This window comes from Hemitrygon akajei, chromosome 23 (assembly GCF_048418815.1).
Source record: "Hemitrygon akajei chromosome 23, sHemAka1.3, whole genome shotgun sequence".
Taxonomy (NCBI): domain Eukaryota; kingdom Metazoa; phylum Chordata; class Chondrichthyes; order Myliobatiformes; family Dasyatidae; genus Hemitrygon; species Hemitrygon akajei.
In genome coordinates this window covers 42,144,193-42,168,819 of record NC_133146.1, presented here as the reverse complement: position 1 = coordinate 42,168,819, position 24,627 = coordinate 42,144,193, and the positions used below count along the sequence as shown (strand labels likewise).

The following is a 24,627-nucleotide window of genomic DNA, read 5'->3' as shown; positions in this document are numbered from 1 at the left end:
ATGATTGTTTGTGTTTCTTCTGGGTGCTCTGCTTTCCTCCCACAGTCCAAAGACATACTGGTTGGTAGGTTAATTGGTTGTTGTAAATTGTCCCGTGATTAGGCCACGGTTCAATCGGTGGTTGGGGGAGGGGGTTGCTGGGTATGACTTGAAGGGCGGGAAGGGCCTACTCTGCACTGTATCTCAAGAAACTGAAAGATAACTAGAAATAAATAACTGTGGGCTACAAGCATGCACCAGTGTATACGGGAGTAGTCAGCCACAAATCACTGATGACTGAGAGACACTCTGCTGCCTAGATGGCCGAGCTCCCCCAGCATTTTGTGTCACTCTGGTTGAAAGACTGTTTTCAGAGGTGTCGTAGCTTTGGCAGCAAGACGATTCAGAGGCCACTCACACCCCAAAGTGAATAGGCAACACCAAATCAAAGAGCAAGCAGATGGTTGTAGGCAACAGTTACGAGCAGCAGCAGGAGTGACCTGCCTACAGGAAGCATTGAGTCAAAGGCAACAGCAGTATTTGAGAAAGATAAAATTGAAAGCAGCACAGCATCAAATTAAAGGTTTATTTCAGAAACCAGAATGGAAATACGGCCAACAAACTTAATGTCCATTTGAAGAATAAAAATCTTCAATCAGTCATAAGTACAAGCAACCTAAATTAGGTCAGGAACAAATATTGGCTGGAGGGGTTTTGAAAAATAGTTCCAAAAATGTGAGGTGATGCATTTCCAACTTATATGTTCCAACTGAGTTGTCACTCTTCTAAATTCTATTGGATGTAAGCACAGTTTGTTCATCCTTTTTTCCATAAAGCTCTCTATTCCAGTAATAATCTAGTAAGTGATTTCTGAACTGCTTTTAATGTACTAACATTGTTCCTTAAATAAGGAGACAAGAATGTGAATGGCTATGATTGGGGGAATAAACATGCATGGTGATGGAAACTACATGTCATTAGTGAATTCATTTTAAAAGCAATATTGATCGAGCAATGGTTGCAATTGAAGTAACATTCCACAGTTCCCAAGGAGACATTGGATTGTGCAGAATTAAGCACTTGGCACAGGCCAGTAAATAGAGATTAGGTTCAAGCGGAGTTGTCATTGTGTGAGTCTGCCAGTTGTTAGAGCGGAGAGTTCAGGCTTTGGAGCATGGAAGCTTTGGAGAGGAGTGGCAGAGGCTGGAGGTAGATTTTTTCATTTTTCTTTCTTACTGCGCAGTTGGATCAGTGGGGGTGCCAGGCAGGATAGTTGAATGCTCCTCTTGCATAACGTGGGAAGGCATGGAGGCCACCAGTATCCCTGATGACTACACCTGTAAGAGGTGCATTCAGCTGCAACTTCCTTCAGACCATGTCAAGAAATTGGAGCTGGAGCTGGATGATTTCCAGATCATTTTGGGAGGCTGAAGGGTTGATCAACAGAGAAGTAGTTACAGCCCAGGTGCTGGACACAGGTAGCTGTTTTCCTTCAGGACAATGAAAGGGGATAGGCAGCCAGTGCAGAGAACCTCTGTGGCTGTTCCCCCCAGATATAACAACAGGTCTACTGCTTTGCATACTATGGGGTGGGGTGAAGGACAATGATCTAGCAGCGGTGAGATCTCTGGCACTGAGTCTGGCTCTGTGTTTCAGAAAGGAAATGGAGAGAAGAGGTGAACTGTAGTCACAGTGGATTCATTTGTTAAAGGAACAGATAAGAGGTTCTGTGGACGAGAAAGAGAATCCCAGCTGGTACGTTACCTCCCGCGTGCCAGGGTTAGGGAGATCTGACATCGAGTCCACAGCATTCTTAAGTGGGAGGGTAGGCAGCCGGAGGGTGTAGCCCATGCTGGTACTATTGACACGGGTAGGAAGTGCGACGAGGTGTGTTCAGGGAGTTAAATGCTAAGTTAAAAGACATGACATCCAGGGTTATGATCTCAGGATTGCTACTTACGCCACGTGCTAATGAGGCCAGAAGTAAGAAGGTCATACAGTTTAACAATGGGTAATGAGGTGGTGCAGAAGGGATGGCTTCAGATTTTGGGATCATTGGGCTCTCTTCCAGGGACCTTTACAGAAGGAACGGTTAGCAACTGAACTGGAAGAGAACTAATATTCTTGTGGGAAGTTTTGCTAGTGCTGCACATTGGGGTGGGGGTGTGGTATTAAACTAGAGTTGCGGGGGAAATGGGAACCAGAGCACCAGAGCAGATGGTGGAGTGGTTGTAGGGAAAGATGTCGCTAAGCCTACATACAAAATTAGGAATCAAAGTATTGAGCATGGTGGGACTAATATTCTGAGATGTGTATATTGCAATGCAATGAGTATTATAGGAAAGGTATGGGCATGGTTCAGCTCCTGGAATTATAACGTTGTAACAATTAGTGAGACCTTTTTGCAAGAGGGGCAGAACTGGCCAGCTAAATGTTCCAGGGTTCTGTTGTTCAAGATGTGATAGAGCAGGAGACGTTAAAAAGGGAGCATTACTCATCGGGAAACTGTGACATCTGTCCTCAGACCGGATAGACTGGAGAGCTTGACTACTGAGGTTATATGGCTGGAAATGAGGAATAAGAAAGGGATGACCACATTAATGGGTGTATATACTAGACCACCCAACAGTACACAGGAATTAGAAGAGCAAATTTGTAGAGAGATTGCAGACTGTTGTAAGAACCTAAGGTTGTAATAGTAGGTGATCTTAACTATCCACATATTGACTGGACCTCCCATACGGTATAAGAGCTGGAAGGGATAGAGTTTGTCAAATGTGTTCAGGAAAGCTTCCTTAATCGTATCAGCCAAAGAGTGTGATACTAGATATCTTAGGGAATGGGACAGGGCAGGTGACAGAAGTTTGTGTAAGACAAACACAGTGAGCAGTAGGGCTCTGAGGAGTGTGGTAGTAGAGAGGCATCTTGGAATATCGATCCATAATCCTTGAAAGTGGTGTCACAGGTAGATAGGATTGTGAAGAAAGCTTTTTGGCATATTGGCTTTCAAAAAATCAAATATTGAGTACAGAATGTGGAGGTTATTTTAAAGTTGTATAAGACATTGGTGAAGCCTAATTTGGAGTATTGTGTGCAGTTTTGGTCACCTACCTACAGGAAAGATATCAATAAGATTGAAAGAGTGCAAAGAAAATTTACAAGGATTTTGCCAGGATTTGAGGACCTGTGTTATAGGGAAAGGATGAATAGGTTCAGACTTTATTTCCTAGAACATAGAAGATTGAGGGAAGATTTGATAGAGGTATACAAAATTCTAAGGGATACAGATAGGGTAAATTCAATCAGACTTTTTCCACTGAGGTCGGGTTAGACTACAACTAGTGGTCATGGGTTAAAGGTGAAAGGTGAAATGTTTAACGGAAACATGAGGTGGAACTTCTTCACTCAGAGGACGGTGAGAGTGTGGAAAGAGCTGCCAGCGGAATTGGTGAATGCGGGATCGATTTCAACATTTAACAGAAATTTGGATAGGTACATGGATGAGCAGGGTATGAAGGGCAATGATTCAGGTGCGGGTCGATGGGACTAGACAGATTAATAGTAACCCAAAGGGCCTGTTTCTGTGCTGTAGTGTTCTATGACTCTATATAACAAGACTGATATATTGTACCAGATTCTACAGAGCGGAAATCTCTTACGCAGTGTAAAAAAACAGATCTATTACCCCCTTTTATAGTGGGTCAAAACTAGCTGGGATATCATGTTTCACCTTAAAAGTTATTTATCCTTTCATACAGAAGCCATATCAAAGAATTCCCCTTCCTCTTTTCCCAACTCCTACACATCTTCTGAAGCTGATAAATACAAGCAATGTCTTGTCAAGCTGCAGAATCATTTTCCAATAATATTAAAACTTAGTAATTTAAATATTAACCTGCTATACCCAAAATTTATATGTGGAATTATTAAATCTTGTCAATTTGCAAACATTGTAGTGGATACATTAAAAAGCATATGTTCTACATTACACCCAGCTAAGTTATTTCAGAAATCTTCTCTATAATACAATAGTTATCCAAGTTATCTAAACCAAATAGTTATCTAAGATACACCTTTTCTCATTTATTTTATTACCTTCATATTTTTGCAGATGGCCTCGAACATTGGCAGGTATCACAGCATACTATACTTGCAATCAGTACCCATTTGTTTCTGTACCATATTATGGAGACCATCGACAGGGGAAAGCCTGGCGCAAATGTGACAGCACTGGTCATTGGACGGAAGGGAATTACACTGAGTGTGCGTATGCAAATGAGGTTACACGAATCCTTCATCGATTCAGCCAGGTAACGAACTTGTTAGCTTAGCCCGATTTTGAAATGGACATTTTTATTGAATTGCATGTAAAATTTGAATTGCCATTTATGAACGTCCACATTTTTACAAAGCTGATGTTAAGGACCTACAAGGAAAGCTAGTTCTTAGTTGGGAGAGTGGTAACTTGGATCCAAAACTGGCCCAGTAGCAGGAACATAGAACATAGAAATCTACAGCACATTACACGCCCTTCAGCCCACAATGTTGTGCTGACCATGTAACCTACTCTAGAAACTACCTAGAATTTTCCTACCACATAGTCCTCTATTTTTCTAAGCTCCATGTACCTATCTAAGAGTCTCTTAAAAGACCCTATTATATCTGCCTCTACCACTGTCACTGGCAGTACATTCCATGCACCCACCACTCTCTGTGTGAAAACCTCTGACATCTCCCTTGTACCTGCTTTCAAGCACCTTACAACTATGCCCCCTCATGTTAGCCCTTTCAGCCCTGGGAAAAAGCCTCTGGTTATCCACATGATCAATGTCTCTCATCATCTTATACACCTCTATCAGGTCACCTCTCATTCTCCGTCGCTGCAAGGAGAAAAGGCAAAGTTCACTCAACCTATTCCCAAAAGGCATGCTCTCCAATCAAGGCAACATCCTTGTAAATCTCCTCTGCACTCTCTCTATAGTATCCACGTCCTTGCTGTAGTGAGGTGACCAAAACTAAACACGGTACTCCAAGTGTGGTTTAACTAATCAAAAGGTAATGGTTAGTAAGTAATTTTGTAGCTGGAAGAGTATCACAAGTACAATTCGACCAAACTCAGTCTATTGACCTTTGTTATACGTTAATATTTTAGACCTAAGTGTAGGTGGATACTAAAATACTTTGCAGGTGATTCAAAAATTGTTGCAAAGAACGGGTGAACCCAAACGCAGGACACTGGCATGGATACTGAGTTAGGATGCAGACGAGGGCGTGAGCGTGGCTGGAGCTGAACGGCAAACAGGAGGATGAACGGAAAGGCAGGAGGCAGGCAAGACTTATTTTGACACGGAGAGACAGAGTTACACAGGCAAACCTCAGTACTGAAACAAAACTTAGAATACACAATCCTAAGCAGCCGGGAACATGAATTACCACACTGGCTGAAACAACGATCTGGCGATGAGTGGATGCAAAGCCGGGGTATTGATGCTGCAGGTTTAGATGAGAATCAGGTGCCGCCATGAAGGAGCCCGGGAGAACACGGGGAAAAGGGAATTAGGAGAATATGAGGAATTAATGGTTGGCACCGTGACAAAAATTGGCTACGCAGTTAAAATTTGGGAGGAACAATTTCAGACCGCAGGAAGATATAGATCTCATCAGTTTGGCAGAAAAAAATTCACCGACCACCTATACTCTGTCCACCAGAAGAAGTGGGATTTCCCAGTGGCCACCCATTTAAATTCCACTTCCTATTCCCATTCCAATATGTCAATCCATGGCCTTCTCTATTGTCGCGATGAGGCCACACTGAGGTTGGAGGAGCAACACCTTATATTCCTTCATCAGGACTGAAGGAGGAGGGGGCAGGGGCCCTATAAAGAAGGTGGGGGGAGGGGGGAAGCTGACACGTGCATATTCACGAATGCAGTTAATGAATCTGCAGCACTGCAGAGTGTGTGATTGTGACGGGCCCCCCCTCCCTGAGGTGCTACAGACCTGTGCCCACTGGGAGTCCCAGATGAGCGACCTGTCCAAAATGTCCTTCGCCAAGATCCAAGAGTGCTCTTCAGGACCATGCCCTTCCCAATCCACAAGATACTGGTCCCATTGAGATGCCAGGAGGCGCAACACCATATAGACTAGGAAACCATCTCCCAAGTGGGTTAGGAGGGGGAGGTGGGGTGACTGGGCCCAGAGGAGAGGTAGTAACTGGCTTGAACTGGGAAACATGGAATACCAGGTGGAAACACGCAATCCCCATGAGACTTTGTTGATAGCTGTTTCCACTACAAATGGTCCCACATAGCATGGAGCCAGTTTGTGGCTCTTGATGCCAACCAGACCTCCTCTCTTGGTTTGAATGGCCTTTCCTGTTGGCAGAGCCAATCAACCTGCCATCTTGTTGTTTCCGGGCACACAGCAGAGAAGCCCTGGTTCGTCTCATGGAGCGTTTGTAGTGCTGGCTCAACTGTTCAGCAGCAGGAAATCCTACATCAGTCTCCTGATCAGGAAAGAACAAGGGCTGGAATTCCTTCTGGCATTCAAAGGGAGGGATACCCATGGAGGATGACTGGAGATTATTGTGGGCGATCTCTGCCCAAACCAATTGGGAGCTCCAGGATGTGGGGTTGGAAGAGGCAAGGCAACATAGTATTGTCTCCAACTCCTGATTCACTCTCTTAGTCTGGCCATTGGATTGGGGGTGGAAACCAGACGAGAAGTTGGCTGTAGCTCCTACAAGAGAACAGAAAACCTTCCAAAAGCAGGAAGTGAACTGTGGTCCATGATCAGACACTATGTCTTGAGGGAAGCCATGGAGCCATAAATGTGGCAGTCTTACGAGGCATCGGGAGCTTCAAGAGGGCATTGAAGCCTTAGAAAATCATTCCACCAATGACCAAAATGGTAGTGTTTCCATGAGAAGGAGGCAGCCCAGTGATGAAATCCACTGAGAGATTTGACCAGGGATGATGGGGCACAGCCAGTGGACATAGCAGGCCCACAGGACGCTGGCATGATGTCTTGTTCTGAGCTCAGGTGGGACAAGCGGATACAAAGCCGTGAACATTCTGGGACATAGATGGCCACCAAAATTTTCTCTTCATAAACTTATTCCAACACTTTGGAGCGTAATGCAGGGGCAAACTGCCAGTTGGGAGGTCCCCCACCCAGGCCTGGGAACGACTGTTGGGCAGTCCTCACCTCTGCCTCCATTCCCCAGATCACTGGAGCAGCAATACTAAAGCAAGGAAGGATGGGCTCTGGATCGGCATTGTCCTCAGATCCGTTGAACTGCCAGGAGAATGTGTTGGCCATGGTATTTTTGCTGCTGGGACAATAGCTGAGGAAGAAATTAAATCGTGTGAAGAAGAGAGCTCTCCGGGCTTGACAAGAGTTGAGTCTCTTTGCACCTTGAAGGTAGGAGAGGTTCTTGTGATCTGTCCAGACCGAGAAAAGATGCTCTGCCCCCTCCAGCCAGTGCCACCATTCCTAAGGGACTCCATGACAGCCAGAGATTCCCAGTTCCCAACATCTTAGTTCCTCTTGGCTGGAATCAAGCAACGGGAAAGAAAGGCATCTGTGTGCAGCCGGCTGTCCGCAGACAAGCGCTGAGAGAGGACAGCTCCAATGCCGACATCGGATGCATCCTCCTCGACGGTGGCTGTAGTCTGGGCGTTGCGGCAATGGAGCAGTGGTGAAACATCACTTTAACTCTGAAAATGCTTGGTCGGCACTGTCTGTCCAATAGAATCCCATCATGGGCTTTCTGGTAAGTGCATTTATGGGAGCCGTGATTGAGCTAAAATTCTGGATGAAGTGGCGATAAAAGTCCACCAACCCCATGAAGTGCCGTACCTGTTTGACTGTAGATGGTTTGGCCTGTGCTTCACTATGGTCCATCTGACCACTGGATGGGGTGAGTATATATCCCAAAAATTACACTATGGAACTCACCTTTCTCGAGATTGCCATGCAGGTTATTTTCAAGGAGCCATCTGAGAACCCTTTGGGCATCCTGGATGTGTTTCTGATGAGAGCGGGAATAGATAAGGATGTCGCCTAAATACACCAAAAAAGAAAATTGGTTCAACATATTCCTGAGCACATTGTTAACTGAGGCCTGGAAAACAGTTGGCCAGACCAAAGGGCATCAGAAGGTACTCATAGTGGCCATTAGATCTGTTGAAAGCTGTCTTCCGCTCATCCCCTTCGCTCGTACAAACCAGATTATAAGCATTGCACAGATCAATTTTAGAAAATATGGTTGCTCCCTGGAGATATTTGAATTCAGACACCAGCAGGGGAAAAGGGAATTGATTCTTCACAATGATGTTGTTCAGGAGCCAATAGTTGATGCATGGACAGAACTTGCCATTTTTCTTGCTCACAAAGAAGAAACCTGGTGAGGTTGATGGACAGATAAACCCCATGGCCACTGCCTCCTTGATGTATTCCTCCAAGGCCCCAGTTTCAGGACGAGAGAAGGGAAAGAGCTGACCCTGGGGAGGACTAGTTCCAGGTAGGAGGTCTACGGCACAGTCCTATGGCCAGTGTGGAGGCAGGGAGGTGGCCTTCGTTTTACTGAAGACTTCAAAGAGATCAACATATGCAGCCAGAATCCCAGACAGGTTCAATAGGTTCGCATCCTTAGATGACATGGGAGGATATTCATGGAATGGAACTTGAGATGGACTCAAACTGATGGACAGGCATACCAGTCTCCACTCTTGGAAGGCTTTAGGAGACCGTGGATAATGTCAGGATAACCAGGGAGACTGAGCACCAGTGACAGTTCGTGACTCAACCAGATAGGAGAGTTCTTCACTATGGCTTCCTTCGAGCACAGATTTGAGGGGTTCAGCGGAAAGGTGGATCTGGCCTGTGCCCAGAGGTCAATCATCCAGGGCCTTGATCTTTTCTCTTAATTCCTGAGTTGGAGCACCCCATCTTTGAGCTAGAGAGATGTCCCTGAGATTCCTGGCTGCACCAGAGTTGATAAATGCTTTAAGTTCATGGGTTTGAGACTCCCACGGCAAGGAAGCTGTGAGCATTACACAATTAGGGGAAGCTGACTGAAGAGAGAACTGGTCCGTTAGGACTCCCGTCCCTGCTGACAGGTCTCCTCTTTTACCAGATGCTTGAGACATGCCGCCCAGAAATGTCCTGGATCACCAGAATAGAGGCAGGAACCTGTTCTCTTGTGCTGCTCTCATTCCTCCTAAGACAGGCGCATGGGCGCCACTTGTATAGGCTGCTCTGTGGACAGGGTGCTGGGTGGTGAGGGAAAGGAGAGGCAGTGATCAGATGGTGTGTAGGAAGCTTGAGACATTCTTTCCTGTGTGTCACTCAGTTACCCAGTCATAAACTCAAGTAGCCAGATTAATCAGGTCACCCAGATTTTCCTGCTCGTCACGGTCAGCACTCTCACCATGGCCCCTGCGTTGTCCATACTGGAAGGCAGTGATAAGAGATCTCTCAGTCCATCCTGTCCCTACGGAATTTGACTGCATAAGCCCTCACTATTCTTCTGCCTTGGCGCAGATTCAAGAGCTGGTGGGCAGCCTCTTGACCCCGTACAGCAAGTTCAAAAACCCTCCCAAACTCTACAACAAAATGTCAGAATGACTAGGCTCCCGTAAAGTGTTGAACAGGCTGAGTGGAGGTCCATCTAGGAGATTAACCATGTATGCCAGTTTTCACAAATCACCAAATCAACTTGGAATGTCAGCTTGCATTGGGTAATAAATTTCCTGCAGCCATCAGGATCACCAGAGTACCTGCCTGGTGGTAGAATATTCTGTTCTTGGATGGACATGGGAGTCTGTGGTGGTCCAATAGCAGGAGTCTGTGGGGATCCAAAAGCAGGAGTCAGTTCTTGTCTGGGCATGGGAGTGTGAGCGTTAGTGGCAGAGATTGTCAGGGCAGCAGAAAAGGAGGACCTGCGAGATGCTGGGAGTGGGACTGACGTGGCCAGAGGCTGTGTTGGCAAGAATGCTAATGGCTGTCAGCTGATGCTGGCCATCCACAATAAGTTCGTGGACGGGGGCCATGAGAGTGGAAATTACAGACACATGACTCCGATTATCTGTGATGAGCTGTTGAAAGGCTGTGGCAAGAAGTGATACCTGTTCCTCCAGATGACACTGGGCTTGGCGGCATGAGATTATCTGCCTTATTGCTTCAGTAACTTCACTCAGAACAGATTCAATTGCCTGTAGCTTGTCCCCTACCTGACCAATGAATCTCATGACCAAGGTCAGCTGCTCACTCTGTTGGATTCATCTTTGTGTGGTCAAGACTTGCTGTCAGTGAGTTCGGACATGGCCCAAGTGCAGAGAGAGAGAGAGGGAGACACTGAAGCGGGCTGATATTTCACAGACTCTAACGCAAGCACGGTTTTAAAGGAAAGGAGAACAATAAATGCTAGGCCAAACAGGGCATTATTGAAAACTCTCAGATGGAAAACCAGATGCCAACACCATGGCTGAAAGGAATAACTAGATATAGAATGAATACCACTCATCTTCAGCATCAGTCAATTCGATAGTCCATTTTCTCAGGAAAAGCTGAATGCAAGCAGGCTTAAGCCTCAACAAGCACTACAACGAAAAGAAGGGAGTTAAGTACCACCACCATAATTAGCTGACATGTGCATATTCACAAGCACATTTACCGAAACTGCTGCGCTGCCGATTCCGTGTTTGTGATAACCTTGCCTGGTGTCTCGGGGTCGGATGTGTCTGTACTCACTGCTACCACTCCTTCTCTGCCACCTATCCCACACTCCTCCAACAGCACTCTGCCTTAGCCATTCCCAATATCCTTTACTCCTACCGAAAGTACAAATTCACTCTCCGTTCCACGTTGACCAGTACTGTGCAAAATTCATAGGCACGTTAGACATATATAGGTGCCAAAGACTTGTTCACAGTACAGTACTACATATATGACAAACATTCCTAGTAAGATGAGGCAATATTACACTTTTTATCCAACTTTTTATGTGGAGGACTTTGTCGTTTGCCATTCGCAGCATGTTTGAAATTTCATTTTTGCTGAAGTGGAATCTGTGTGTAAAAGAAAACTCTGCAAATTTTCGATCTGATTAGGCAACAATCATCTGAGGGATTTTTACAACATATGGAAAGTTCACAATAATCTAACAGAGGATGTTTTTATGAGATTAAAAGAGAAATTTGAAAAAAACATTGAGTACTGTACTGCAACACCGAATGGAAAATCTATGAGTAGGTGAAAAACATTGGTAAATGTACTACTCCTGGAATAATTCAGTTTAACAAGCCCAAGTGTTCAAATGCTCTTAGCATGCATTATTCAAAATATAATGCCATTTACCTTTGAAAGGTTGAGTTAGCTTCACATGAGCACATGCTGATATTTTATATTGAATACTATAAAGTATAATTTGGATATTCTGCAGCACTTCAAAAGATTTCTGATTATCTTCATAGCAAGCCAAATAGTTGTCAAATTATTCAAATTCATTTTGGGTATGGAAGTTTTCCTGGTGTCATGAAAACATACATACATACATACATACAGACACACAATGGATTCTGGTTAATTGGGCAATTGGGCCATCAGTTAATCAGGGCAGCCACTTATTTGGGACAACTCTCAAAGAACAAAAACAAATCAAGGAAATAGCCAGGATTCCCTTTGTTTATTTGGGACACTGTGCATAATTGGGGTATGAGATAGTCTCACGTGCACTTGTGTGGATGTTAGGGACTATACGATGCTTAGAGCGAACAGTTGTGTGTGCATGTGGTATGTTATCCATTTGGGCCAATTGACACTGGTTCAAGAAGCAGTGATAACTTGATTTTTTAAATTTTGACTTCAAAGAAATTTGAGACCCTTGCTAAGATGCCATGAAAGGGTTTGACATTAGCCAAAAAAATTACCTCACTGGATCAGATTACAAACCTTCCATCTAACAACGCTCATTGTCAGTTGGCAGAGATAAATGAAGTGCTGAAATCTACAAATGCACGCTTGATACATCAGCAAGAGAAACTGCAAGAAGAATAAGCATTATGTGAGGAACAACAGAGAACAACACTAAACGAAAGCTTGAAGATGCAGATCAAGATGTTGAAGAGATCCTCAATCAGTTGTAACTGGACAAGGTGTTCATGTCAGTGGACCAATGTTAAAAAACAAATCAGAGGAGCTAGCTAAGAAGCTGGGTGATGAAGATTATATAGCAACAGATGGTTGGTTCTATCAGTGGAAATGTAAACACCACAATAAATTCAAGAAAGCACATAGCAAGCAAGATAGTGCCAATGCTGGAAGTGCTGAACCATGGAAATCTACAAGACACCCAACTTGCTTCAAACATTTTGTGCAGATGATATCTACAATGCCGATGAAACAAGCTTTTTATTTATCATGCCACGCTGGATGGTTCCTTTTGCTAAAAAGATGTACCGGTAACTCTATTAGGTTCAAAGAAGGCAATGAATCGCATCACTGTCTTTTGCTGTGTGAATATGTGAGGAACTGACAAAAAGAAATTGTTGGTTATTAGGAAAAGCATTAAACCTTAATCTTTAAGGAGCTGAGAATGGAAAGTTTACCAGTCAAGTACTAAGCCAATAGCAATGCGTAAATGACCACAAATTTTTAATAGCTAATGAGTTGGGATATGGAGCTACAGTGGAAATCAAGCAAAATTCTTCTGGAATTTCTGCCTGCCAATACAACATCCTTGATGAAACTAATGGAAAATCAGAAAAAATTTAAAGTTGTATCATGGAAAGTTGGTCAACCACATTCTCGAAGCAATTGAAGAAAATCTATTGACTTCTTCTTCAACAGCCAAAGAAATGAGTGCAAGAGTTAACCTTTTACAGGCAGTACAGTTTCTCAGTGATCACTGTTGAGGAATAAGCAGCAAGACTATTCAGAACCAATGTTCCCTCTAACTTGTGTGCACGCACATATCTTTTGTTACTAGCACACAAAGGAATTTTAACTGCGCACCAAAGGTTGTCACCTTCTACCTTGAATATGTTAAATATATTTCACATCTGTACAGAATCTCATTTCCTTTTCCAGTTTCTGGTGCTGACAGTGTTGGTAATGTGGAATTTGCGATGATTTGTCTGCAGATTTTAGAACTGGCTTATTTATACAGTTTTTATTGAACAATTTATTCAGTGCACACATGTTGTCACTGGGCAAAAAAATGCATAGCATAAGATTTTTGCATTAACTGGTCATTAAAAATTAGAAGGAACATTGTTCCAAACTGTTTGGTTCACTGCAGTTTCAATCATTCAGGCTTGGAGATGCCAGAAATGGCCAGGAGTGAAAAGGAACGATTTCACTACATCAACAAATTAGGAAATGCGCAGAATGAAGGTATCAACAATCATCTTGAACGTTACAATGATAGTGAAGATTTGGGGAATACAATCATTGAAAATTTTATATCAAAGCACTAAAGCAGGGAATATGAAGATGAGGAAAGTGATGAGAATGACACAACTGAACCTGAGTTAATGACTACACATGATGCCAGGAATGTATTGTTGGATTTTGACATTACTTCATGCAGGAAGACAATGAAGGCAGTCCAGTCTGTGTCTGCATTGATTTTGTCCATTTCCAATCAGTCAAAACAACACACCAGCATACACATTGAGGAATTCATCAATTTCTAGCTATTACAAACTAATAAAGTTTTATAGTACAGTAGTAATGTTAGTAGTGTTCTAATTTGTTCTGCATATCATTTAAATATATAATTTGTTACTTAATTAAATGGTAGCTTGGCTTTTTTATGCCTTTTTAACTATTTACATGAAAGTTTTAATAATTGCTTAATTGGGCCAAAACGTACTGGTCCCAATGTGTCTCAGTTAACAGTATGTTTCAGTACATTCCAATTCTTCAATTTTATTATTGGATTGACTGTGCACATTTTCCCCTCCTACAACCTAATTCACCAAATTCATCATTAATATGAAGAGTGCAAGGACGTATGTAGAGGAGTATATATTTTGTAGCCTGGGGAAAAGTACATACTCAGGCCAACAAATACTTTTTCGGGTTTTAATTCTTCTGGCTGTTTTAGATGTTTTAGTGCCGGAAGAGGGTCTTAAAACAAAACGAATGAATTTACAACCAGTTCCTGCCATTACAATCTCAGTTTAACCTTCGATCCACACCCTTGTGTATCGACGAATTGCGTATGCAGTATAAAAATACATAAAGCAGACCGCACTAATTCGGTAGTGGCAATTCTGAAGGAACACGATACAAACAACATTAGAATCCCACCAACCCTGTACCTTATACACAGCAGCAAAAATGTAAGCAAATACATCTCATCTAAGATGTCTACTCCCTTTTAGTACACACGTGCTTAACTTCCAAACAGAGACTAAACATTCACGTTACGCTGTTACATTCACAATCAGTCATGATACAATAAAGTTAGACAATAGGTACAGTTTGGCACAACTTTTACAAGATATTGCCTGGTAGTTAAATTACAGGAAGACTGACCTACTTGGCCGGTGAGGAACTTTACACAAACCACACTACCCAGCGCCGATGCCTTCACTCGTGAAAATCTAAAGCATCCACATTTAAAACATGTCAAATTACCGATATTCTTGATTCACCAACAAGCATAAACGAATTCACATGGATATCATCAATTAATACTCACCTTTCCTCACCATGCCCAGTATCTTTGGGAGGAACTTAATCCCAAAGCCCCACCAACTTCTTCTGCAGAAAACAAAATGGTCTCCCCACGATCTCACACATGTGTAATGACATCACTGTCTCCACTTAAAGGCACAGGCAACTATTCTAGCATTACCCAGATGGATGCCTAAGTACCCTTTTGACGATAATAAGATTCGACGGTCACCCGGTTATATTTTTTTTGTATCTTTTGGCATAGCTGCTGAATTATATCATGTTTTTATCTGAGATTGTGAAATAATTCTGAACATGAAATGTTGAAGCAATTTCTTCTTGAGGGAAAGAAATCTACTTCCCAATAACTAAGAATAAATTAATGTTATACTTACGTGATTCTGACTTTTAATGAGTGTTTGAAAAAAGAAAAGTTGAACGGTTTTGTCTTTTTTACATATAGGTTTGCAATAAAACTGGTCTTACTGTTCAGCTATTAATAAAATTTTCTTTTCTCTTTTTATTTTCTTTTATTCTTTTGATAAAATTTTTGGTCATAATATTGAATTAAGTTATACCCCTTCATTTTGTCATTCTTTAGCAACTTTATCATGATTTGAATAGCACATGATTATTTAACAATACAAAGTGAGCTATTAAAGCACATTGTGGAGACAATTGCTAAAGCATGACAAACACTGATAAAGAAGAGGTAATATGTTTCTCTGCTTCCAAGGAAAATTGTTCTCATTGCACAAGAGAAATCTGATCTGAAATCTTTAAATTGGAAATTGGAAAAGAACCCTAGGAAATTCCCTATAATTTTAATGAAAAATTGAATTTGGGCTGAAATTCTGCCTGAAAACTTTAACTTATTCAAATGAAAATAATAAATTGTGTAACTATGTAGTTAATGTTCTGTAATCTGTCAATATGGTATTGAAAGTCAGTATGTTTGGGCTATGATAATGCACTCTTTAAACAGATCAGGTAGTGTTAGAGAAAACAAAAATATGGTAAAGTTATCAGGAGAACTTTTCATTTCTGATAAATATTTTATTTTCAGGTCAGTTACCTAAACTTAAGTGGATTATGTCTTTATGATTACACAGACTGGTAGAGTGACTCAGAGGTGGCATAGTAGCATAATGGCTAGCACAATGCTTTACAGTACCAGCGACCTGGGTTCAATTCCAGCCACTGTCTGTAAGAACTTTGAATGTTCTCCCCATGGTTGTGTGGGTTTCTGCTGGGTGCTGCAGTTTCTTCCCATAGTCCAAAGTCGTACTGGTTGGTAGGTTAATTGATCATTGTAAGTTGTTCTGTGGTTAGGCTCGGGTTAATTCAGTGGGCATTGGGTACTATTATTACCACTATTACTTCGACTCAGGCCTAGGGCGCTGGCATTGGGTATTGGGTGATGTGTTTCAAAGGGCCAGAAGGGCCTAGTCCATCTCAACAAATAAATAAAAGAAACAAATATAGATCCTCAATAGAAACCACCAGATACTGACTTTCTCCCAGAAGGGTCGCAAGTTCAGAAAGAACTGTGAAAAGCACAAAACAAATGACAATTTCATTTCTGGTACTGTACTTTAATTTAGAGGAAAGAAGATGCATGGATTTTTGTCCAGATAGATTTTGTTGTTTCAGATTAAAAGGGACAGCTTTAAATATTGCTGTTGGCATCTAAATTTTATGCTCAGAGATTTAAAGTTGTAAGTCACCTCATATCATTGGGAACAGAGTATTGGAGCAAAATAACAAAGCTTAACCGCCAATCAATTGTATGTTGCTGATGACCCATGCAAAACCCCCTGTTGCAACAGTTAGGGGTAGGGTGAAGATCTTTTAAGATGGTAAAGCAGAATGCGAGGCACATTTTAAAGAAAGGAGAGGAGAAAATGGTTTAAAAGTGATGGGTTAAGAGTGTGTACTCATTGTCCAGCTGGGATGAGTCAGTCACAGTACTGTGAGGTGGGAAAGGTAGTGAGATCACCCACTCTGAGAAAAATCTGCATTGGTCACATTTATGTGATGCATTGCTAGAACTGATCGATTGAAATGGAAAGTGAGTTAATTTTCCGTCAAAAGAACCACTCAATCAATCAATAAAAGGGGAATAAATCGGCTGAAAGGTCTAACTCTGCTCTTGTCTTATGGTCTTATGGAAGTCTGATTCATAGGGCAATATTATTGAGCATTTGTTAAAGTAGCTCTTGAAACAGCTAGGGAGTTGCTTTCAAGAATGCCATTCTCTCAGAGTACAGCACAACCTGAGCTACAGAGGGGGTGTTCCTCTGTTTCTGTGAATTGTAAAAATCTGCAGCCCTCCTGACACAGGCATTGATCAAGTAAATCCAAACCCATGCCCTTCCTAGCCAACAGTTGTCAGCCTTCATTGTTTATACTGTGGTGAACTAGATATACCTGTCTGACTGCTCCTGTGGCTCCTCCCACAGACCCTGCTGACTGCTCCTGTTGGCTCCTCCCACAGACCCCTGTATAAAGGCGACTGTGGGCTGCTGCTCTCCCTATTTTCTCCAGGATGTAGTGTTGTTTATTCTTCCAGTCAATAAAAGCCGATATCTCACTTCCTAAGTCTCAGCGTGAGTTATTGATGGTGCATCATATACATTGCTGAATTAGAGCAGGCAACTTACAGATGGAGGTCTGTGATTGTCAGGGAACTCTATATTAAATGCTAAAATAGATCATTCAGCTAGGATTCTACTTCCAGATATCAATGTCCAAAAAGGGAATAGTAAACGTTCTACTCAGTGTGCCAGCCAGAATGTTAACTGCCTTTTGGATCAGTGTTGCTACATTTCTAAGTGAAATGAAATAAGGGGAAAAGGTGGGGAGTTCTGATGGGGCTTTACCTTGTCTGTTAATGTTACTGAACCTATTACAGCAGTTGTTCTTCCATGGCTATTATTAAGAATATAAAACAACCACGGACTGAGGCTCTGAACAATGTCGATTCAGAGAGAACAAAAAATCTCTGTTTGACTCAGATTTTATTGCTTCGCATTCAACCGAATCAATAACTTGAGTCACAACATTTTATTAAGTTAAATTTACTGTTTTCCTGTCTTCTCAGTCACTAATTGATGTTGATGGAATGCATGACTATATGATAGCAAACCAGACATAAGCCATTGTTTCATGGTATCTGTTATACTGGTTGCAACCTTGTAAATATTTAATTTGCAATTTCAGCGTTTGAGTGTGTAATTATGAAAAATATGCCTTTTTCTGTTATAAAAATACAGTGGTATGCAAGAGTTTGGGCACCCCTGGTCAAAATTTATGTTACTGTGAATAGCTAAGCGAATAAAAGATAACCTGATTTACAAAAGGCATGAAGTTGAAGATGACACATTTCTTTAATATTTTAAGCAAGATTACATTTTTATTTCCATCTTTTACAGTTTCAAAATAACAAAAAAGGAAAAAGGCCCGAAGCAAAAGTTTGGGCACCCTGCATGGTCAGTACTTAGTAACACCCCCTTTGGCAAGTATCACAGCTTGTAAATGCTTTCTGTAGCCAGCTAAGAGTCTTTCAATTCTTGTTTGGGGGGCTTTCACCCATTCTTCCTTGCAAAAGGCTTCTAGTTCTGTGAGATTCTTGGGCCATCTTCCATGCACTGCTCTTTTGAGGTCTGTCCACAGATTTTCGATGATGTTTAGGTTGGGGGACTGTGTGGGCCATGGCAAAACCTTCAGCTTGCGCCTCTTGAGGTAGTCCATTGTGGATTTTGAGATGTGTTTAGGATCATTATCCTGTTGTAGAAGCCATCCTCTTTTCATCTTCAGCTTTTTTACAGACGGTGTGATATTTGCTTCCAGAATTTGCTGGTATTTAATTGAATTCATTCTTTCCTCTACTAGTGAAATGTTCCCCATGCCACTGGCTGCAACACAAGCCCAAAGCATGATTGATCCACCCCCGTGCTTAACAGTTGGAGAGGTGTTCTTTTCATGAAATTCTGCACGCCTTTTTTCTCCAAACATACCTTTGCTCATTGTGGTCAAAAAGTTCTATTTTAACTTGATTAGGCCACAGAACTTGTTTCCAAAATGCATCAGGCTTGTTTAGACGTTCCTTTGCAAACTTGTGATGCTGAATTTTGTGGTGAGGATGCAGGAAAGGTTTTCTTCTGATGACTCTTCCATGAAGGTCATATTTGTGCAGGTGTCACTGCACAGTAGAACAGTTCACCGCCACTCCAGAGTCTGCTGAATCTTCCTGAAGGTCTTTTGCAGTCAAATGGGGGTTTTGATTTGCCCTTCTAGCAATCCTACGGGCAGTTCTCTTGGAAAGTTTTCTTGGTCTCAACTTGACCTCCACCATTCCTGTTAACTGCCATTTCTTAATTACATTACGAACTGAGGAAACGGCTACATGAAAACGCTTTGCTCATAGTTCCCACACCCCACACTTCATGTTTCTGCCTCCTACCCAAGATCCACAATCCTGCCTGTCCAGGTAGACATATTGTCTCAGCTTACTCCTGCCCCACCAAACTCATTTCTCCATACCTTGACACTGTTTTATCCCCCCTTGGTCAATCCCTTCCCACCTATGTTTGTGACACTTCTCACAGTTTGAATTTTTTCAATGATTTTAAGTTCCCTGGTCCCCACCACCTTATTTTCACCATGGACGTCCAGTCACTATATACCTCCATCCCCCACCAGGAAGGTCTCAAAGCTCTCCGCTTCTTTTTGGATTCCTGACCTAACCAATTCCCCTCTACCACCACTCTCCTCCGTCTAGCGGAATTAGTTCTTACTCTCAATAATTTCTCCTTTGGCTCCTCCCACTTCGTCCAAACCAAAAGTGTAGCCATGGGCACCAATATGGGTCCCAGCTACACCTGCCTTTTTGTTGGCTTTGTGGAACAGTCCATGTTCCAAGCCTATACTGGTATCTGTCCCCACTTTTCCTTTGCTACATTGACGACTGCATTGGCGCTTCTTCCTGCACACAGGCTGTGCTCGTTGACTTCATTAACTTTGCCTCCAGCTTTCACCCTGCCCTCAAATTTATCTGGCCCATTTAAGACACCTCCCTCCTCTTTCTTGATCTTTCAGTCTCTATCTCTGGAGATGGCTTATCTACTAATATCTACTATAAGCCTACGGACTCTCACAGCTACCTAGATTATTCCTCTTCCCACCCCGTCTCTTGCAAAAATGCCATTCCTTCTCGCAATTCCATCGTCTCCCCCGCATCTGCTCTCAGGATGAGGCTTTTCATTCCAGGATGAAGGTGATGTTTTCCTTTTTTTAAAGAAAGAGGCTTCCCTTCCTCCACCATCAAATCTGCTCTCAAACGCATCTCTCCCATTTCACACACATCTGCTCTCACCCCATCCTTCTGCCATCCCACTGGGGATAGGGTTCCCCTTATCCTCACCAACCTCCAGGTCCAACATATAATTCTTCGTAACTTCCACCACCTCCAACGGGATCCCACCACCAAGCACATCTTTCCCTCCCCCCCCACCCTACTTTCTACAGGGATCGCTCCCTACACGACTCCCTTGTCCATTCATTACCCCCCATCCCTTCCCACCGATCTCCCTCCTGGCACTTACCCTTGTAAGCGGAACAAGTGCTACACCTGCCTTTACACTTCCTCCCTCACCGCCATTCAGGGCCCCAGACCGTCCTTCCAGGTGAGGCGACACTTCACCTGTGAGTCGGCTGGTGTGATATACTGCATCCGGTGCTCCCAGTGTGCCCTTCTATATATTGGTGAGACCCGACGCAGACTGGGAGACCGTTTTGCTGAACACCTACACTCTGTCTGCCAGAGAAAGCAGGATCTCCCAGTGGCCACACATTTTAATCCCACATCCCATTCCCATTCTGATATGTCTATCCATGGCTTCCTCCACTATCAATATGAAGCCACACTCAAGTTGGAGGAACAACACCTTATATTCCATCTGGGTAGCCTCCAACTTGATGGCATGAACATTGATTTCTCTAACTTCCATTAATGCCCCCTTCCCCTTCTTACCCCATCCCTCATCCATTTGTTTATTTGTTTGTTTGTTTGTTTTCCCTTTTTTCTTCTTTTTTCTCACACTTTTTTTTCTCTGTCCCTCTCACAATCACTCCTTGCCTGCTCTCCATCTCCCTCTGGTGCTCCCCTCCCCATTTCTTTCTACTTAGGCCTCCCGTCCCATGATCCTCTCCCTTCTCCAGCTGTGTATCCCTTTTGCCAATCAACTTTCCAGCTCTTAGCTTCATCCCTCCCCCTCCCGTCTTCTCCTATCATTTTGAATCTCCCCCTCCCCCTCCCCCTCACACTTTCAAATCTCTTACTATCCCTTCTTTCAATTAGGCCTGACAAAGGGTCTTGCCCCGAAACGTCGACTGTACTTCTTCCTATAGATGCTGCCTAGCCTGCTGCGTTCCACCAGCATTTTGTGTGTGTTGCTTACTATTGTCTTATAGCCTTCTCCTGCTTTGTGGGCATCATTTATTTTAATTTTCAGAGTGCTAGGCAGCTGCTGATTGTTGGGACAAGGTTTGAGGAGTCAGGGTATTTATAAAGCTTTGAAATTTGCATCACCTGGCCCTTCCTAACGATGACTGTGAACAAGCCATAGCCCTAACAAGCTAATTAAGGTCTGAGACCTTGGTAAAAGTTATCTGAGAGCTCAAATCTCTTGGGGTACCCAAGTTTTGCATGGGGCTCCTTTCCTTTTGTCCACTCTGAAATTGTACAAAACAGAAATATTACGCAAATCTTGCTTAAAATATTGAAAAGAATGTTTCATCTTTAACATTATGACTTTTGGAGATCAGTTCATCTTCTACTCACTTAACTATTCACAGTAACAGAAATTTTGACCAGCGTTGTGGAAACTTTTGCTTTACACTTTAAGCTCTTCAAATTCCTTTTTTATGGCTGTACAGATGAACCCCAGATAAGAAACTCTTAATCCCAGTAATGCCATCTGCAACATATGTCCAAATATTTCATCTTGGAGCAAGAAATTACTTTTGTGAATCCATGTGCATTGTCTGTAACGGGTCCAGTGAAGACACAAGAGACTACAAATGCTGGAATCTGATGCAAAAAATAAACTGCTGGAAGAACTCAGAGTATCAAGCAGCATCTGTAGATACATTGGGAAGGACAATATTTCAGGCTGATACCCAGTATCATAAGAGTGTAGAGGGAAGGGAGCCAGTACAGTGAAATGGGAGAGAGACTGGCAGGTCACAGGTGGAACCAGATAGGGTTTGGAATGATGGGCAGATGGAACCAAATGGGGAAAAAGGAGGTGGATTGGGGGCAGTTTTGTTACAGAGGCAGGTAGGTGATAGGATGCAACAAAAGACAGAAGAAAATAGGCAGGTGGGGTACAGGAGGGGGAATAGTAAAGACAGAATGCCACTGAGGGAAGATGGAACTGTGTGGGGGGAGGTGCTGCCCAGGGAGGATGTAAGGAAAGGAATGGAATAAGTGATCAAAGAGAGAAAAATCCTAGCTGTGCAGATGGGAGTGGTTTACCTGAAATTAGAAAATTCAACATCCATCCCATTAGATTGTAGTGGTAGTAGGCAGACGTTGATCTCAGGGGGTCGTGGGTTTGTGCCTCTGGTGGGCTGTGCCCTCTCCAGGACGCAAGCCTGGGCAGGAAGATTTGAAAAACTGGCTGTTGCTCATGTAGTGGGCTCCCCCTCTCCACGTCACTGATGTAGTACAAGGGCAACAGTGTCGTCGCAGAGGTTGCCAAAGTGAAGCTGTAAACAACGTCAAACTGCATTAGGGACCCTGGTTCCAGATTTCTTCCTCGGGGTTTACTCCCGAAGCCTTTCCCATGGAAGGATATGGCCGCCAAGCAGTGGAGGTTTAAAATCAGAGTTTCCTTCTCCTATACAGGCTGCCATCCAAGGCTGACAAACCCCACCTGTCCGAAGCACCTGGTTTTGAGGTGCCAGTGGTCCGCCTTTGCCCCTTCTCTTGTCTGTAGACACTGTTCCACCGGGCCTAGTAGCTAAGCCACATGTGAAGGCCAAGAATTGGACTTGGTTGTCAGAAGCTGTTAGAGACACATGCCACTTGGAGCACTTTATAGGTAGTGGGAGCTTATCCTCACTATCACTCCAGCTGTGACAACCTTAGGATTGTACAACCCTGGGCTGTACAAATATGAAATATGAGCAGTTATTCTTTTATTAGCACTTGCCCTCACTGTGGCAGTGGAGAAGCTGAGCCATGGAATAAATGCATACTGCTGGAGGAGTTCAGCATCTGTGGAAGCAAAAGGGCAGTCCTTATCATTCTCCAGTGCCACTAGTGTTGAACCCTTTGCTATCTCTTTTTTGCTTCCATTAAGTGAATCTCTTCAGAGGTCTTGCCTTTTCATTACATATAGGACAATGTCATTTGTCACAAACTTGTATGATCTGGTATATGAGTGTCAAATCACCATTACCTGTAATGGTATACCTTTTCCAAGTTCCATCTGCCATGCCATAATACTTCCAAAGATGAAAGCAACTTCCTTTTGATCTTCTACAATAAATCTACATTACATCTGTCTTGATATTTTGGACTTATCACCTTCAGAGACCATTTCTCAGCACACTTCAATGTCATATTAGCTTCCATCAACATCACATGACTTTGGTTTAACTGTATCATTTTGAGGTTGTTGGCCTGTTCCCGAGATGCCCTCATGTCAATACCTTAGGTTAGATATGCATCAACAATGTTCCTTCCACGCATCAAGTTAGTTTGGAATCAGGTACATTGTACTCAGATGGTACACTGAATACAACTTTGTCTATTCCCGAATGTCTCATCTCATCCTCTCCATGTAACAATAATGAAATCTTTAATGTAACAATTATTTTCTATTTCACAACATATGGACTTATCCCCATACCCAGGACAGTTCTTTAACAACCACTTGTATTGTTCTCCACAATAATTGCAACATCTAAGTCATCTTGATAATGCTTTTTCCCATTTTGATTTATGTTCCTGAAATTCACTGCAAGTACTTCCTGCTGTTGGCCATCAGGTAAAAACGAGTGCCTTTGCATGTGCGTACATTGCTTTATTGGAGTTAATTCTGTCTCATATAAGGTCCCTCCCGCAGAAAGGCTTCCTCAAATAAGCTGATCGCTGATGAATGAGTTTTTCCCAGTCTGTGAAATTGAAACAATCTGCTAACAGCCTTAGCTCATTTTAGAAGGTACCACAGGATTTCTCTCTTCTCCTGGTTGACAGTAAAAAAAAAACAGCAATATTTAACCGATTCATTTCTAGATGAGATGCAATGTGTTTGCAATGTATTTAACAGATTCTCCAGGGTCGCATTTAAGGGTTTTGTGGTATGGTACAATTTCCTTTGTGATCAATGAAGTACAATAACATCTTTCCTTCTCATCTGGTCTGGTTTATCTGCCCTACAGAGTGCCATATGGAATATAAACTGTTGCTTGCTTAGTCACCACTGTTTAGGTAGGTTATGAATAAGTATTCATAAAAAGATGAACTGTATAAGTGTTTTGCATCAGACATTACTGTGGAAGACACTAACAGTATGGTGGAAGTTGCAGGTGTCAAGAGGCATGAAGTATATGAAGTAACTAGAGAGATGGTTCGTGGGAAGCTGAAAGGTCTGAAGGTAGATAAGTCACCTGGAACAGATGTTGTACACCCTAGAGTTCTGAAAGAGGTGGCTGAAGAGATCATGGACGCATTAGTAATGATCTTTCAAGAATCACTAGATTCTGGAATGGTTCCAGAAGACTGGAACATTGCAAATATCAGTCCACTCTTCAAGAAGGGAGAGAGGCAGAAGAAAGGAAACCATAGGCTAGTTAGTCTAACCTCAGTGGTTGGGAAGATGTTGGAGTCAATTGTTAAGGATGAGGTCTCAGGGTACTTGGTGGCACATGATAAAATAGACCGCAGTC

The 24,627-nt window shown here is 42.8% G+C and overlaps 1 protein-coding gene across 3 annotated transcripts in view; it reads left to right on the top strand.

Moving 5' to 3' along the window:
* adgra1b (adhesion G protein-coupled receptor A1b) overlaps positions 1-24,627 on the top strand; it is a 533,717-nt gene that overhangs the window by 298,324 nt on the left and 210,766 nt on the right. For all 3 annotated transcript variants that reach the window (XM_073027522.1, XM_073027521.1, XM_073027520.1), the window contains one exon: positions 4,091-4,289. In XM_073027522.1, coding sequence (XP_072883623.1) covers positions 4,091-4,289 — 199 coding nt within the window. The remainder of the gene's footprint in view (positions 1-4,090; positions 4,290-24,627) is intronic.